Source organism: Trachemys scripta, chromosome 6 (genome assembly GCF_013100865.1).
Source record: "Trachemys scripta elegans isolate TJP31775 chromosome 6, CAS_Tse_1.0, whole genome shotgun sequence".
NCBI classification, from domain to species: Eukaryota; Metazoa; Chordata; order Testudines; family Emydidae; genus Trachemys; species Trachemys scripta.
Genome location: NC_048303.1, coordinates 41,833,943 through 41,852,272, shown reverse-complemented (window position 1 = coordinate 41,852,272; position 18,330 = coordinate 41,833,943). Strand labels below are relative to the sequence as shown.

Below are 18,330 nucleotides of genomic sequence, written 5' to 3'. Positions count from 1 at the left end.
GATCCAAGACTTCCCGATCAGTCCATGCTGGGGCCCTCTTTCTATTCTGAGATTGCACTGCCATCAGTGCTGGAGAGCTCTGCATCGTTGCCAGTGCTGCTGAGCTCGCCACGATGTCCAGACAGGAAATGAGATTCAAACTGGCCAGACAGGAAAAGGAATTCAAATTCAAATTTTCCCGGGGCTTTTCCTGTGTGGCAGTTCAGAACATCCGAGCTCTTACTGCTGTCCAGAGCGTCAACAGAGTGGTGCACTGTGGGATAGCTCCTGGAGCTATTAGCATCGATTTCCATCCACACCTAGCCTAATTCGACATGGCCATGTCGAATTTAGCGCTACTCCCCTCGTCGGGGAGGAGTACAGAAGTCGAATTAAAGAGACCTCTATGTCGAACTAAATACCTTCGCGGTGTGGACGGGTGCAGGGTTAATTCGATGTAACGGCGCTAACTTCGACATAAACGCCTAGTGTAGACCAGGCCTTAGCCAATCAGTGACTTCTACCAGTTCAGTGGTTTTACTGTCTCTAAAACCTTGACAGCAAACATGTATTGCTTGAATATTATTTTTTATTTAATTTAAATGTTTTAATAGATTATAGTAAACTGGATAGGCTATCATAATTTCAAATTTAATTTTAAATAATTTTATTTTTAAAAAGAAAAATGTATATAATTGAAATAAAATGTTTTAAATTTAATAAATCTTTTAAAATAAAAATAACAAATTATTGATTTTCATCCACGCTGCTTTATTCAGCAAAGTTAAGACCACAAACTGTGCTAGATCCACATGAAGTACTGGGCCTTTCGTTCACAGATCTAGAATTAATGGGAGTCTGAGAGAAAGAGACAGGGACTTGTTTACCAAATCAGCCATCTCAGTCGATCTGATGCTATGATGCTCTTCATTTTCCAACCTTCTACAGGACCCTGCTGAGTATGGACCACAGGAGGGGGCATGTACACTTGAGTTGTAGCTCCAGGGAATTTTGAGGGCTTCTGTTCTGTTTGCTCCTGCTTCTTTTACCTGAAGTAGTTGGGGAACTTTTCTGTTTTCTTGTTGTTTCATGAGATCCATCTGTCACCTGCACAGACCAGTGAAGACCCTGTTCTTTCCTTGGTCCAGCTGCATTCCATTATCAGTTAGCTCTGCTGTTTGTCATCTTCATAGAGTGGATTGTTAGACTGTTTTTTTAGTTCAAGTTATTAATAGGTCTGCAGGAATCCTATGTATAAGACAATTTGAGAACAAAGCAGTTCAAATTTAATAGGCAAATCTCTTTCTAATATGCAGAGAAGAAAATAATAAAATTGTATTAAACTATATTTTTTAATTGCAGGCAGGAAAAATAATTGGCCTCCTCTGCCTGGGAATTTTCCAGTGGGTCCTTGTTTCTACCAGGATTTTTCTGTGGACATTCCTGTAGAATTCCAGAAGACAGTAAAGATTATGTACTACCTGTGGATGTGTAAGTAAAAAATTACTGAACCCTAACAGTCTGTACATTTTGTTATTTTGACCTAATGCCAATGTAAAGTGAGATGTTGAAATAAAATAATCTCTTTTTATGGCTAGGGATGGCTTCAGTATTAAGACTAATCAAACTAATCTCCAAATGTTGACTGCCTTAATTCTAATTGCGTTTTTATACATAAGTGGAAGTTTAACTAAAAAAAAAAAAAGTTTTCCTAAAATTTCAAATTAAATATAGTAATAATACCTAGCTCTTTTGCTGTGATTTTTATCAATACCTCCTTTTATCTATTGGGATTTAAGTGTCATTATTCCCATTTTACAGATGGGGAAACTGAGGGTGGTGAAGTGGTTTGTCCCCAGTCAACCAGCAGGCCAGTAGCAGAGCCAGGAGTAGAACTCAGACCTACTGAGACCCAGTTTAGTGCTCTAGCCACTCAGCCACATTTAGAATTTATAGCCTTGTGATTGTTCACATTATACTTGTACAATAATTTGCCTACAATTAAATGTTGATTTAGTCTTTTTAAAAAGATAAATAGTATAGTGTAAATAAACAAAAGAATATAGTCCACATTAAACTATCCTGTCTACACCAGACGTACTCAGGGCATAGTCTCTGCAGGCTTTGTGCTTAGTCTGCACCATTTCAAAATACAGTGCTCTGTCTTGATCATAGCAGCTTGCCGGCAACCAGTGGGAAAATGTAATACAAGATCTTAATGTACATTGTACTGTGATCAATGTTATCTTCTCCAATTGCTTGTGGCTGCTTGGATACGGTATGTTTACACCACAACTGTAGTGTTCGTGTATTGGCATTTTCCTTATTGGACACAGATGTGGGTTTCAGGCTCCTCTCACTTTTCCAATAGGGTTACAGTTTGAGAAAATCTGGACACCTTTACTTGGTAATCTTTTTTTAACTAGAACGCCATGTATGAATCAGAAGTAGTCAACTTTCAGTATTGCCCATGAAAATTACTCTAGTTTGATGTCCACAATTTGTTATATTCATTATTGGATCACCACTCTTTTTTTTAAATCACTGTAAAATGCAAAACTAGTCACTCACTAATAAATATGATATAGCTTTAAATCCATATCCAGTCTGAAAGCTTGGAATTCAGTATTTCAAATGGTATCAGCATTAGTTTCTAACTCCAGCCATTTATGAGGTTGATTTCTAAAAATGTCAAACATCAAGCTTAGGGAAGGTGGGGAAAACAAAATGGGAATTATAATAACATTGTATTTTTCTCTCTCTTGCCTCCCATCCTACAACAGTGGATTAAGGAACAGACAGCATTATAATGTCAATAACTGGAAGCAAGGAGACAGAGTTCTGAAGGCCTGCCCCTGATTATTTTAATTTCAACCACATCTCCTCTCTCTTCACCTTGGAAGATGGAAGCTTTAACTTGGCTTTCTTGTGTTTTCCTTAGTTTGGCCTCTCATTCCTTTTCTTTGTCTTGCAGGCACACTATGGAAGAAAGAGGGGATGAGAAAAAGAAAGGAGAGCAAAGAGTAAGGCCAAAAGCTGGGAACCTGAGGAATCTGCTTAAGGACAGGGAAAATGGGTGGAAACCTGATCTCTCAGTGCTCCCCACCCCATGTGGTGGGTCTCAACTGAGGCTGGCCATTTGATTAGACTCTGTGACACATACTACTTAGGAGAATACCTAGGTGGTTTGGTCTCCACGAGAGTGATGAGGCTCCCCCTCTGGGGATATTCATTGCCTTAGGAAGCTGCCTGCCTGCTTGTTTGGTATTTATCATCCTTCCTCAGCTTGCAGTGCCTTTTCACAGCTTACCCAGCTCTTCAGAAACTTCTCTGCCTCCACAAGGTCCAGGGGCCCCTGGACATAATGGCAGCCAGTCCCAGTTCTGATAAGTTCAGCTCCATGGCAGCTTCTAAGGCCAGAATAGTCCTCCAGTCCGTTTTTAGGTGTCTGTTTCTGTTTGATAGATTTTAGAGACACACCTTTCCACGTCATTGTCTGCATGTTGTACTGAGTAACACATGCTTTCAGTTTAACACCTTGACCCTTGCTGTTTCCTCAGTGACAGGCTGTTTTCTGAAGATGTTAATTGACTTGGTTACCAACCTCCATCTTTATCTCTAACTCAATGACATCTTTGTTCAGGGACCCTCAGTCCTCCCAACTGCTAGTATGCAGGACAGGGTCCTCTGGTATCTGTCTCAGTTTGGTTTCCTGATTAAACTGGACCTAGTCCTACTTTACTCCTTACAAGAAACTTCCCTGTTTGGGTGTGGTCCTGAATACCTGTTTGCAGATGCTTCGGTAGCTTCAGTGCCTATCTGTTAGTACAGAACCTCTGCCCCTTCCCTGAAAGGAGCAGTCCAAAGATACTAGTACACTTAACAGCCTGTGTGGATTTAGTTCCATGGGCATAAATGTATCTCTAGCCTTTGCAATCCTCCCTTTCCATTTAGCGGTCTCTGTTATGTTCATCTGTTGGCTTGTGCCTCACTAAACTAGAGGGCTTTTCTTTTCCTGAACTCCCATGTTCTTATAAGCTAAAATAATAGAATAGTGGTGGCTTCTGTCAACCACCAGGGGAATTTTCTTAGCACTCCCCCATTTGTCAGAGGCCATGCTTCCTGAGAATTTGGGTGGAAGTCTGTCTTGGCTTCCTGAGGGCCCATATTTGGTGGGCCACAATAACAACCTTGCAGATTGGCTCAGTCACAAACTAGGTTGGGAGAAGGGAGCCTTGATCTTTGTTTTCAAGGTTGTTTACCAGAGTCTGAGGCACGCTCCTTTGGGTTGATTATCTTGATGGTGTTTGCCAAGCTTCCATGTTTGTGTTCCTGGATGTTCAACTCCTGTATCCTCCTTTTATGATGCTTTATATAAAGTTGGAGTGGGGAATTGGGATGCTGTTTCCCTCTTCTGCCTAGGAGTTTGAGGAATGGCAGGTAGGACAAACCTTATTTTTGCGTGCTCCGTGATGGCCCCTGTGCTGTTGGTTTTTAAACCTGATGATCTTCCTAATAAACCCTTCTGTCCTTCCCTCCTCCTCCCCCCATCTCTGTGGACACTGGTTGAGACCCAGCACCTACTGTCTCAAGGGCTTTTGCTCTTCCAACTACCTTTAATCTGAGGCTGGCTGCATGTGAATTGAACAGCACCGTTTCTTCAAGCATGGTTTCTTTGCTGAGGTTACATGTGTCTGGAGAGCATTGTATGTTCTGGATGATTTTCATGGCCTGGTGTCGCATCAGGGGTGGTGTTGCCCTGTCTTGCTGGCTCCAGGATGTTTCAAACTTCTTCCTGACCGGATTCAAGACGACCAGCACTTCATCCTGTAGATTCAGATTCTGCCCTAAGAACAGCCTTCCGGTTTGCTCCCTTTATTAAGAGGGCCTTCCTTCTTGCAGTGGGCTCAGTCAGGAGAGTTGGTGAGCGTGAACATTTGTAATCTGCCATACCTGCACATCTTTGTGGAAAGATGGTTTTTCAGCATTTTCCAGGATTAATTTACAAGGTGAATACTGAATTCTACCTGAAGTAATCCATTCTTCTCAGAATGAATCCATTCTGCCCCATGACAAGAGACTTCATCTTTGATGTTAAGTTTCTCAGTCTTGTTCTGAAGAGTTTCGAAGGCCAAAAGAACTGGGGGCAACAGCTGAAGCTGCTATGTGAGTCCAAGGCTGTGTTCTCAGTGTGTGAACAGGCTTCCTTAGCTTTGGCCTAAGCTTGTCTATGGGCAGTAAATACTTAAGCATTCATTTCCAGGGGGGCAACCCGGTAGGCTCTCTGCTTTTTCTATATATCACTATCAGCTGGGGTTATCTACTTCCCAATTTCCTGCTAGTGGCACAATAAAGTAGCTTCTCCTCATGCGGGATATTGTTTGCTGAGTTCAGTGTTTCTTCCTTAATCCACTGTTGTAGAATAGGAAAAGAGGACACCAAGACAAACAATTCCTGGAAAGAAATCTGCTCTCTAAGATCTGAAAACTTCTTCCCCACATTTTTCATCTCGGACAGCCCTCATGGGCCCTGCCACTTGCTGAATTAGGTAGCAGGCAGTCATTCCATCTTCACTTTCAAGGACATTTTATGCCTCTGCCTTGAACTGGTAGGTTTTGGGTTCTCTTTCAAGGTAAATTTAAATGCATTTAAAAAACAAAACAGATTCAGATTTTGGTATAAGTGAGGAGTCCTCGTTTTAAAGAGTGATTTCAGGAGTGAGCGGCACTGAGCACTATTCTTTATGTACTACTAACAACAGATGTAAACTGTCCTATTGGGCTGAGTGAGAAAGGAAAAAAATCTTATTCTTTGTATAGTGTACTCTGGCAATGGCCCTTCTTTCTTTAGAATAATAATGGTAAATTTTAGACTGTTCAAGCAGAGGTTATTACAGAAATTGCTGTAGATGACAGGTTTCAGAGTAGCATCCGTGTTAGTCTGTATCCGCAAAAAGAACAGGAGTACTTGTGGCACCTTAGAGACTAACAGATTTATTAGAGCATAAGCTTTCGTGGGCTACAGCCCACTTCTTCAGATGTATATAGAGTGGAACATATATTGAGGATATATATATATATATATACACACACACACATGCACACACGTACAGAGAGCATGAACAGAGTCTTACCAACTCTGAGAGGCCAATTAAGTAAGAGAAAAAATTTTTTTGAAGTGATAATCAAGCTAGCTCAGTATAGACAGTTTGATAAGAAGTGTGAGAATACTTATGCTCTAATAAATTTGTTAGTCTCTAAGGTGCCACAAGTACTCCTGTTCTTTTTGCTGTAGATGAATTTATTTTAATCAAAGATATCAGATGGGTAGTTCTGCAAAATGAAACCATCTGTTTATCCACAAAGTAGGTGTAGCACAGGCAGCAGCAGTGCAAGTTTTCCTACCAATGGGCCTCAGTGTTTGAGAGGGAGCTCAGGGTATTATTAATTACAATGGGGATGCATGTCTGCTAAGAACTAGACTAGGATCAGTAAGAGCATATCTGCATGGAAAAGTTATATCAGTGTGAACTAAACTCTGAATTTTAACTGCAATAGTTGTATTGATATAACTCTCACTGTAGATGCTCTTACTTGGGAATAAGAGTGCCTTTTGGGGGGTGGGAGGGTTAGATTATGTTGCTTTGGAAGGTGGTGGTGATCTTTCGGTAGCTGCTTACCAGCTCTGGATTTGAAGGAGTAAATAGGGTGAAAGGTGCTTAAAACTGTTATCCAGAGTTTAAATTTACCAGTCACCCTAATTTAGCTGCCAGAGAGAGATTGTGTGAGATGGGAGAGACGTCAGGCAGTCATAATTACTGCACTTTGCCCTGTGTCCCCAAGGCCAGTGTCTCCCTTGTGTTGGCAAAATTGTTCCTGATTTGGCCACCGGGGAGTGCTGAAGAGAGAGGCATGGACATGTCTTCATCTAGCCTCTGGAGGCTCATATCACAGACTGTAATGTTCTTATCCTTAGACAACCTGGAGAGTAAGAGTTCCAGTGTCTCTTGCTTCTGCTGTTTCTTCTCTGCCCTGAAGAATCTAAATGCATTTTCATTAATTCTTGGGTTATAATGTTGGTTTAAATTCTTTAACAAACCTTAGAAAAAAGCTAACCTCTAATAGCTGTTTTGATATCTCATACCTGATAGGCCATTGGCATGTATTAACTAAAATAGGAGGCCGAGAACTATAGTTCTGAGTATTAGTAAAGGTGACAGATATTTCTTCTTGTTGTTGTTATAAGAACTATTAGAACATACAATATGAATTTATGCTTTTATAGAATTAGTTCTCATAGTTTTGTTTCAGTGTGAAATACTTTAGGATATTTAGGTGTGTTAGGATACTAATTTTGCTCTATTTCATTTGAGAGATAGCATAACATTTGCGTTAGAAGGATTTATGATTTGTAATTCTTTTCTTTTCAAATGAGAATTTCACTTGCTAAATACAGACTACTTTGTATACTTTAAGAAGCTTTTTAAAAAGACATGAACAGTACAGGCCTTCTGTATATCTAATAATGGTCTAGCATCATGTTCTTGTACATATTTACTGGTCTGACTTTGAGAAAATAATTAAACAGTATATAAGAAGGTATTTGCAAAGATTTGTATCCAGTAATTATTGTAGCAGAAGTGTCAGCAACTGCAGCTGAGAGAGCTTTATTTATCTATTTAACTCTTTGATGCTATAAATCACTACTTGCTGGAAATCCTGATGTACAGTGCCGCAGGTTAATATGTTTTATTTTCATGAAATCTTGATTTATCTCCCCCTCCCCCCAACTCTATACTACATATTATTTTTTCTAAAAATCTTGAATTTACTTGCTCAGTACTTAACTACACTGGGAACTTCATCATTACTTCAGACAGGTGTATGAAACTAGCAGACTAGTCTATTACAGAGATAGAATGTTGATATAAGAGTGATGTGGATATATTTTGTTTAAGCTTTTACATTTATTTAGGTAATACTTCAACAATTGAAATATTTATTGCATAAACTCAGGTTAATACAAACTATTTTTTTGTTCTACAGTCCATGCAGTGACACTGTTTCTAAATATCTTTGGATGTTTGGCCTGGTTTTGTGTTGAACCTGCACGAGGGGTTGATTTTGGATTGAGTATCCTCTGGTTCTTGCTTTTTACTCCTTGTTCATTTGTCTGCTGGTACAGACCACTTTATGGAGCCTTCAGGTAACGCCAATCTGGTTTTGAATGTTTTTAATGCACATTATGCATTTTGAAATGTATTCATCTTTAAGTAGAACTTTACTCAACTTAGTTTGCCATATTAACCTGAATTATTATTAATTATTATTTGAAGAGGCAAGTCATATTAACCCACTTGCTGCATCCAAAGCATAAACAGATAATGAAAGGCTAGCTTAGGAAGCTAATAATTAGGAATGGCATTTTAAAAAATGTATATAACTACTGATATAGAACTGATATTGGTGGGGGGTGGATGTCATGGTATTGTGTTAGCCGGACTTCAAATATCAGGAAAATTCTCACCAAGCTTCTATCTTATCACCTCTAAAATCACCACCAGTTCTGAATAAGTATAATATTTAAAATTTAAAAATGTAAAGTGCTGACTAAATATGAAGTTTCTAAATGAGCTTCATAAAATAGATTTAAGTAATCAGACCTGGCAAGTGAACTGCCATTCTACGTCTGCAGCAACGTGAGATGTTACTAAAAATATTAAGTACAATGTACTTTCTTTTTTTATTTTCATCCTAATATATTGATTGTAAAAAGCAGTTGAGCTATCTTCTCAGTAAGCACATTCAGTGAATATCACTTGATGATATTAGAATTACACTGGTAACTCTTATTTGTTGTGGTTAATTGACAAAAAGAATACCTCAGTCTGCAAATCCATATACATGATTGATGTACATTAATCAAATTAAATTGGGGAGTACGATTTTCTTTTATTTTAAGAAATCCAGAACTCTAATGTGATATAGCAAATTAATAATCAAACTGAGTCATGACTTTCAAAAAGTAGTTTCACAGCTAAATATTTTAGAGCTCTCTATATGGGGCGGCACCAGCGCAGCAAGCGCGTGCCTGGGGCGGCAAGCTGGGGAGGGGGCGGTCTGCCCGTCACTGTGAGGGCAGCAGTCAGGCAGCCTTCGGCGGCATGCCTGCGGGGAGGGCCGCCAGTCCCGCGACTTCAGCGGTTATTCGGTGGCGGGCACGCCGAAGATGTGGGACCAGCAAATCACCCGCAGACATGCCGCCGAATCCGCGTGACCAGCTGATCGCCCACAGGTGTGCCACCGAAGGCCGCCTGACTGCTGTGCTTGAGGCGGCAAAAAACATAGAGCCGCCCCTGTCTATATACATCTAAACTATGTGTTTGTGTGTGAAATAAACTTTTTTTGAGTTTTGATTACTCTTGAGAGCTTATCAATGGATCTAATTTGAACTTTGATCAATAGTGTGTTAAATCCTAATACAAAAAAGAAATGCTATAGCAAATAATTGTGAATTGGGTAAAGGTTTTGATATCTTGGAGGCTCAAATGGTCTGTGGGATTTTATTTTTATTTTTCTACAAAACAGTGAAGTGGCCAAAGGAAAAATATAAAGTTTTAAATATCCTTCATAGCGCTCATACTTCGTTCCCCCCTCCCCCGCCACATACATGAATTAAGGAGCAGTTACTATCACAGTTGCATTCTAACTCTGAATGTTCACGATTAAATTTTTTTCAGTGGTCACTTTCCAACAAGCACCAACTTAAGCCTTGTTCTCAGCAAATACACCTTGATTTAAGGCCTGGTATGCACACAAACTTACATTGAAATAACTAAATTGGTTTTAATTCACAGTTTGTTTTGTGCGAGTATGTGAGTGGGCACTTATTCTGAAATTCTTTAGTGCTTACCCTATTCATATCATAATGAAGCATTATATTTTTACTGACTTAAACTTTAAAATTATTTCTTTCAGTCCTATATTTCAATAACTTAGGCAGTTGCTGTGTTCTGTATATTTTCCTTTTAACCAACAGCATAGCTTTCCATAGATGATGATCAGGGGATGATGTGGTTAACTAAAAAGCAAATTTAGCTGGAAACTTAGATTGATTAACAGTGAACCCATTATATGTATATAGTCGGCTGTAGAGAATAGGGAGTGCTGGGAAGCCTACATACATAGGGTCAAAGTTCCCAAGGGCTTGAGACCACCTGGTGATTGGAAAATCAGTATGATTTGGCGCTGGGGCTGGAAATTCCTGCTTCTGAGCCGGCCTGCCCACGCTGTCTAGGATAAGGTTTATGGAGGTTAATCTGGGCTATACAGGAGGCGGATATGGAGAGAATGGTGGATGGCATCAGGCTTCCCACCTTCCTCCCAAATGTGTACACTACTCCGGGCTTCATAGCTACAGACCTGCTTCCCACCCAGCAGAGCCAAGAACAAACTTCTTTCTTTTAGGTTTTAAAATTCTTGGCTCTAGACAGGAGATCTCACTGTGAGCACCCAGTGATATGTTTCACATTCCTCTCCACTTTTTCCCCTACCTCAGCACAAAAAAAGTTGAAATGTTTTTTTTTTTTTTTTTTAAAACGGTTCCCCCCCCCCCCCCCTCCTTTTTTTTTTTTTTTGCAGATTGTATCTAGGCACCTTTTATTACTTAGGGCTAATCTATGTTACAGAGTTAGGTCAGCTTAACTACATTATTCAGGGCTGTGAAAAATGTCATGCCTGTGCGATGTAGTTAAGCCTAGTGCAGCGATGGAAGAACCCCTTCCGCCACTGTAGAGTCTACACTACAGAAACTCATCTGCAGCTATGCCATTGTAGAGTTTCTAGTATAGATATTAGTGCCTGTCTTTTTCCTGCTTAAGTAGGAGGGCTGCATGCAGACCAAGAATAGACACTGGTGTTTGCCTCACCTCTGCTGTTTTGAGGAAAGGAAGTTACACTTCTGCTGCTGAGCATCCCCTGCTGATTCTTCTGCATTCAGTCTCCTTCCTTCTCTGCCTTGTACTCTATGCCAGTGAATGTTTTGTGTTATGCAGTGTGAAGAAGTCAGAAGAGGTTGCCAGGGTGGGCATGCATCTTTTCCTCTTTAACATACAAGGAAAGAAGTAGGAAAAGAAGAGGTAAATAAGATTAATTGGAGTGGTGTTGACATATAGAGCACAAAAGAACTCGAAAGGAATTCATAAGGAAGCAATAGAAATGATCAGGAGGCTGAAGAAATTGACTTATGGGGAAAGATTAAAAGAGCTAAACATGTATATTGTTTGCCTAATGAAGGGCGTAAACACACCAAGGATGGAGAATTATTTATTATGGTACGTAAGGGCATAACTAAGAAGTGGGAAGGAAGTTTCACAAGGGAAAACACTCCCAGACACACATACTTGGCTGTGGAATAGTTTTTGCAGGGAGGCAGTGGAAAACTCATTGCTTGCACCTTTTAAAACTAAACTGGAGAAAATGTATAGTGGTTAGCAATTATTATTTTGGTACGGAGAGGGAATTTTTTGTTTTTGTTTTTCCCCATCTCTGTCTTGTGTGGCAATATAAATTCTTCCAACTTCCACAGCCTTTTGATAGTTCTGTCAGAAGAACATCACTTATGCACTTTTTCAGAACCAGATCTGCTTCTTTTGGTCCTGTTTTTAGTCCTCCTTTCTAGTTAGTGAGTATATAAACTGGTAGTATGAGGTGTATGAGAATTCTTTTGTTGCTAAATGGTTCCAGTAGTGTAGTTGAAAATGTAACACTAGAAATGACATATTGTGGTTCTGTGTATATTATGTCTGTGTATATTCTGTATCAGATGTTCTCAGCTTGCAAATAAAAGGTGTGAATTTTTTCCCCTACCAGGCCTGCAAACTCCAATCTGAGCGTTAACCAGAGTTCTCTTTCTTATGCGTTATCCCCAAAATTATTCCCTCAGAGACACCTGTGCAGCCCCACTACATTCTGTGAGTTTGTACAGGTGTAATTGAAAGGAACTTGGTATACAATTCTGTTGAAGATGCACAAGAAGGAATAGACTCTAGTTCCCTCTCTGAGCTTTGTTGGCTGTTCAATAACTATGGAGGCAAAACCAGCAAAGGCTTGTCTTTGTCACTGTAAGCAGATACAAAATTAATCTAAGGGTAGGTTTATACTTATGGCAGTGTGTAGAATACAGACACTGCACACCCAGCTAGAATGGGTGTGTATATAGCAGTGTAGACGATGAGGCACGGTTTAGGCAAGTAGAATACAGACATGCCAGAAGCCTAGGGTATATACCATTCATGGCTCACTAGATGCCAAGCAGAGTTTCCTATGTCTACACTGCTATTTTTAGTAGTGTCGTGTCCTGCTGCCTCCCTGTTGCTGGAACCTTTCTCCTCTGTCTCCAACCTGCCAGAGCCTTTCACTGCCATGTGTAGATAAACAACACAGTCTGGACGCAGCCTGCTTTTTACTGTGGCATGTAGTTACATGTACCCTACACGCTGCCACAAGTGTATACAAGCCCTAAAGGTTGAAGGCAATTTTGGGTGAAAATGATCATGAAAGGAAAGAGCGAGAGCAGCAGAACAAGGACAATGGATTTAAAAAAAAAACAGACTTTAACGAATGCAGAGAACTGGTAGGTATGGTCCTATGAGAAGAAGATCTAAGGGATACAGGAGTTTAGGAGAGCTGGCAGTTTCTAAAGTAGACAATATTAAAGGCATAATGACAAATTATCCCAGTACAAAGGAAAGACAGGAAGAATAGTAAGAGGCCACTATAACTCCATCAGGAGTTTTTCAATGACCTAAAAATCAAAAAGGGATCCTACAAAAAGCGGCAACATGAACAAGTTACCAGGGATGAGTACAAAAGCGTAGCACGAGCATATAGGCACAAAATGACTTATACCTAGAAAGAGACATAAAAGGTAATAAAAAAGGTTCTATAAATACTTTAGGTGACCTGATACTCAACACAGTATTACCAACAAGGGGGAAGAAATGCAATCCAAAATAGGGAAAGAACAGTTAATGAACATTTAAATTTGATATATTCAAGTTGGCAGGGCCTGATGAAATTCATCCTAGGGTACTTTTGGAACTAGCTGAAGCAATCCCAGGACCATTAACTATTCTCTTTGAGCATTCATGGAGGATGTATGAGGTCCCAGAGGACTGGAGAGGGGCAAACATAATACTAGTCTTTAGAAGGGGGAGCAAAGAAGAACTGTAGACTAGTCAGCCTGACTTTGATACCTGGAAAGATACTGGAGCAAATTATTAAACAATCAATTTGAAAGCACCCAGAGGGTGATAGTTATAAGGAACAGCCAACATGAATTTGTCAAGAACAAATCATGCCAAATTAACCTGATTTTCTTCTTTGAGAGGGATACTGACCTAGTGGATTGGGGGGAAACTCTGTAGGTGTGATATGTCTTGATTTTAATAAGGTCTTTGACACAGCCCAATATGACATTCTCCTAAGCAAACTATGGAAATGTGGTCAAGCTAGATGAAATTACTATAAGGTGGGTGCACAACTCGTTGAAAGACTTTACACAAAGAGTAGTTATCAGTGGTTCTCTGTCAAACTGGGGGGATGTATTTAGTGGGGTCCCAGAGCAGTCTCTGACCTGGGTCTGGTGCTATTCAATATTTTCATTAGTGACTTGGATAATGGAGTGGACAGTATGCTTGTAAAATTTGCTGATGATGCCACTCTGGGAGAGGTTGCTAGCACTTTGGAGGATAAGATTAGAATAAAAAACAACCTTGTTATTTGGAGAATTGGTCTGAAATCAACAAGATGAAATTCAGTAAAGACAAGTGCAAAAAGTACTACTTCTAGGAAGGAAAAATCAAATGCACAACTACCAAATGGAGAATAATTGGCTAGGCGTTAATACTGCTAAAAAGGATCTGGGGGTTATAGAGGATCACATATTGAATGAGAGTCAAGAATGTGATGCAATTACGAAAAGACTCTTATTCTGATATGTATTAACGGGAGTGTTGTATGTAAGACACAGGCAGTCATTGTCCCGCTTTACTTAGCATTGGCGAGGTCTTAGCTGGAGTACTGTGTCCAGTTCTGGACTCCACGCTTTAGGAAAGATGTGGACAAGCTGGAGAGGGTCAGGAGGAGAGCAACAAAAATGATAAAAGGCTTAGAAAACCTGAACTATGAAAAAAGGTTTAAAAAAACCTGGCCATGTTTGGTTATAGAAAAAAAAACTGAGGTGTGGGGCCTGATAATCTTCAAATATGTTAATGACTGTTATAAAAGGATGGTGATCAGTTGTTCTCCTTGTCCTCTGAAGATAGGACTAGAAGTAATCAGCTTAAACTGTAGCAAGGGAGATTTAGGATAGATATTAGAGAAAACTAGCTATAAGGATAGTTAAGCACTGGAATAGGCTTCCAAGGGAGATTGTGGAATCACCATCATTGGAAGTTTTTAAGAACAGATTAGACAAACACCTGTCAGGGATGGTCTAGAATTGCTTGGTCCTGCCTCAATGCAGGGGGTTGGACTTGAGGATGACTTGAAGTCCCTTCCAGTCCTACCACTTCTGTGATTCTAAATATAGAGAAGCAGAATTAAGAAGATTATGTAAAAATGTCATCACTTTTCAGAGTAGAAGCTCATGTAGATACAAAGAGCTACCATTTGGTATTTAAATATAGTCTAAATCAGTCTATAAAATCTGTTCTCCAGTAATTTGTATGGTTGGAAAAAGTTACTTGGGTAATGTAGTTGTGTATTTGAATATGATTTTAACTTCCTGACCAGCTTCTTTGTTTTCTCTTTCAGGAGTGACAGTTCTTTCAGATTCTTTGTGTTCTTCTTTGTATATATCTGTCAATTTGCTGTACATGTACTCCAGGCTGCGGGATTTCAAGGATGGGGTAACTGGTGAGTGATTAGCTTTATTCAGTTTTGAGTTACATATCAAACAATAAAACTGGTGTTTTAAAAATCTCAGTGTAAAAGACAATAGGTGTATGCAGAGAAATAATTTAGTAGGTAATATTTTTCATTTGGCGTTTTGGTGATGAGGGGGCAAGATATTGTAGAGTGCTTCTTATTGTAGGAAAAATCTATCCCAAAGATATCTGGAGAGGCAGGTATTCCAGATATTAGGGTGACCAGAATGTTAACTTTCACCCTAAGCCCCTAACTGTCCCAGTTTCATATCAACTGCTCAGACATCACATTGACTGTGTTTATGTATGTGACTTGCCCTATATTTAGAATAAAACTAAGAAAAGAAATCTTAAAAATAACTTGGGTGGTAATAACATACAGAACGAGATGTAATGTGTTCACTAATGTAATTTTCAGTTATGCTTCACTCGCAATAACTAACATTTCAATCAAGCGGACTTCTGTAACAACTTCAGTTTATATTAACATATTGGAATGTGAAAACAAAAATATTATGTTGGGGATACCTTGCTAACCAATGGCATGCATCCTGGCTGCTTACTTTTAAAGGATTTAGAAGCAAATGGGCATGATACAAGGAAGTTAAGTGTTCTGAATTGGTGAGAGTATGTGTGCTTATTCCAGCCTTGATTCACATTTGACAGTAAATTGAAGTACAGTAACTCCTCGCTTAACGCTGTAGTTATGTTCCTGAAAAATGCGACTTTAAGCAAAATGTTAAGCAAATCCAGTTTCCCCATAAGAATTAATGTAAAGGGGGAGGAGGACTAGGTTCCAGGGAAACTTTTTTCGCCAGACAAAAGACTATAAAAGACACAGTATAAGTTTTAAACAAACAGTTTAATACTGTAGACAGCAATGATGATTGTGAAGCTTGGTTGAGGTGGTGAAGTCAGAGGGTGGACAGGGGTGGGATATTTCCCAGGGAATGCCTTATTGCTAAATGATGAACTAGCACTCAGCTGAGCCCTCAAGGGTTAACACGTTAATGTAGCTTCACACTCTACAAGGCAGCAGGAATGGAGGGAGGGGAGACAGCATGGCAGAGAGAGACAGAGACACACACCATGTGAGAGAGAGACAGAGAGATGCGCATTGCCCCTTCAAGTACGCTGATCCCACTCTTAAGTACACTGCCTTTTTAAGTAGATCAGCAAGTTGAGGCAGCAGCTGCTGCCAGCAAGCTCCTCCATCCTGAGCCCTGTAGTGTCCCATCCCCCCCTTCTTCTGTGAAGATGGGGTAAAGGAGTGTGGGGAGGGGGACACCCTGACATTAGCACCCCATTTCCCCTCCCATCACACAACAAGCAGGAGGCTCCCAGGAGCAGCTCCAAGGTAGAAGGCAGGAGCAGCACAGGGCGTTGGGTGGAGGAACAGCTGAACTGCCTGGCAATTGATAGCTTGCTGGGTGGCTGCTGCACAGGGATCTTAGGGGATTGGGGGGCTGCCAGTCCACTCTGGTTCCAAGCCCCCACCAGCTAGCTCCAATGGGCTGCTCTTTCTGCGAGCAGTGGACAAAGCAGGCGGCTCCCAAACAATGTTATAAGGGAGCATTGTGCAACTTTAAGTTCTCTAATTGATCAGCAATGAAACAGCGTTAACTGGGACAATTTTAAGTGAGTAGTTACTGTAGTTTTTCAGATGATCTGGAGGATGCTCAGAGCCCAAAACCTTTTCCCCTGCAGCAGTACCTGTTGGGGAAGCACATGTGCCCTGCGCCGCCTCGTGGTCCCTCACAAGGCTATATAAAGGCACTGCCCTGACCCCCCCCTCCACCTCCCCGTTCCTTCTTATTGCCACTGGCCTATGTTAGAGCTCCCTGTGCAGTTCTCTTTTCACGGTTTATTTTCTGCATCATATCTACTTGCTGAATCCTTGTAATGTAAATAGTTAGTACTTGTAATAGTGTAGTGTTAGTTTTAGTGAGTTATGTAATGTTTTCTGGGTTTTAAGCGCTGCCTGTGGTGTGAGGTCTCCATTCCTAATAGTGAACTGCATACATGCGGCTTTTTGGGTCTTGGTGAGGAGCACATTAAGAAAAGGCACAATATCTGTCCCTCTTCTTGAGGGGGAGCCCTTGCCAGACAATCAGCTTTTGCCTCGAAGAACCATTGGCCCTGTCTTTGTCCTCTCCAGACAATTCAACACTGCTGACTTTGTCTTCTCCAGTCCTGGAGGATTTTAAATCCTACCAAGACTTAGGAAAATGGCTACCGTCCTAGGTATTGAACCTGAACTGGTATAGGAAAATACCCACAAGTTACTGAATATCTTCCAAGAATCTATGCCAGGAAGGGTGTAGCCATCCTGATTAATGATGCCTTTCTGCAACTGGTGAAAACCTGGCTCACACTACTCCAGTAGCCAAACATACTGATAAACAGTACCATGTCCCATCTCAGGAGTTTGTGGTTATTTTTACTTCCACCAAGCACCAAACTCCCTAATTGTCACAGCCGCTAATGAGAGATTGTGGCAGGGGAAATTCAAGTCTACCCCAAAAGAAAAAATGGTGAGGAGACTGAATGCATTAAGGAGAAAGATTTATTCTACTACTTTGCTCCAGATGAGGACAGCAAGCCCTTCTTGGAAAATATGATTTTCTTAATGGGGCGGTGATGTCAAAATTGTCAGACAAATTGCTGGATGATACAAAGGAGTCATTCAGGGCCTTATTAACTGAGAAACAGGTGGTGGCACAGACTTAATTCGTCTGCTCTAGAAGCTGCATATGCTTTCTCGAGGACTATGGCCTACACCAGGGGTAGGCAACCTATGGCACACGTGCCGAAGGCGGCATGCGAGCTGATTTTCAGTGGCACTCACACTGCCCGGGCCAGGCCACCAGTCTGGGGGGCTCTGCATTTTAATTTAATTTTAAATGAAGCTTCTTAAACATTTAAAAAACCTTACATATAACAATAGTTTAATTTATATATTATACACTTATAGAAAGAGACCTTCTGAAAAGGTTAAAATGTATGACTGGCACGTGAAACCTTAAATTAGAGTGAATAAATGAAGACTTGGCACACCACTTCTGAAAGGTTGCCAACCCCTGGCCTGCGCAGTTATTAGGAGAAGGGCATCCTGGTTATGTGATTTTGGGATAGCTCTGGACATTCAGCAGTCTATTGAGGACTTACCTTTTGACGGTCAGTATCCATTTTCAGACAAGACTGGTGAGGTCTTGCTTTTGGGTCTTGTGTTTGCAACACAAGACAGGGTTGACCTCACCAATTGTAAATATTTTGGCTATCTGCAGTACTGGATGATAGCATGCGAGATTCTTCCCTTTTATTGGTCTGTGCTGCACCATCAGTTGCCATTGTTTAAAACTTCCAGTAGGTTCCTTTTGGAAAGCCGGCAGACAAGGGAATTGTATATTCTGTCTTTTATC

At 40.5% G+C, this 18,330-nt stretch overlaps 1 protein-coding gene across 1 annotated transcript in view; it reads left to right on the top strand.

Annotated features, from left to right (window-relative positions):
- SCAMP1 (secretory carrier membrane protein 1) overlaps positions 1–18,330 on the top strand; it is an 81,567-nt gene that overhangs the window by 42,235 nt on the left and 21,002 nt on the right. Inside the window, exons 5-7 of the mRNA XM_034773627.1 lie at positions 1,342–1,470; positions 8,025–8,184; positions 14,796–14,897. Of these exons, the coding sequence (XP_034629518.1) occupies positions 1,342–1,470; positions 8,025–8,184; positions 14,796–14,897 (391 nt within the window). The remainder of the gene's footprint in view (positions 1–1,341; positions 1,471–8,024; positions 8,185–14,795; positions 14,898–18,330) is intronic.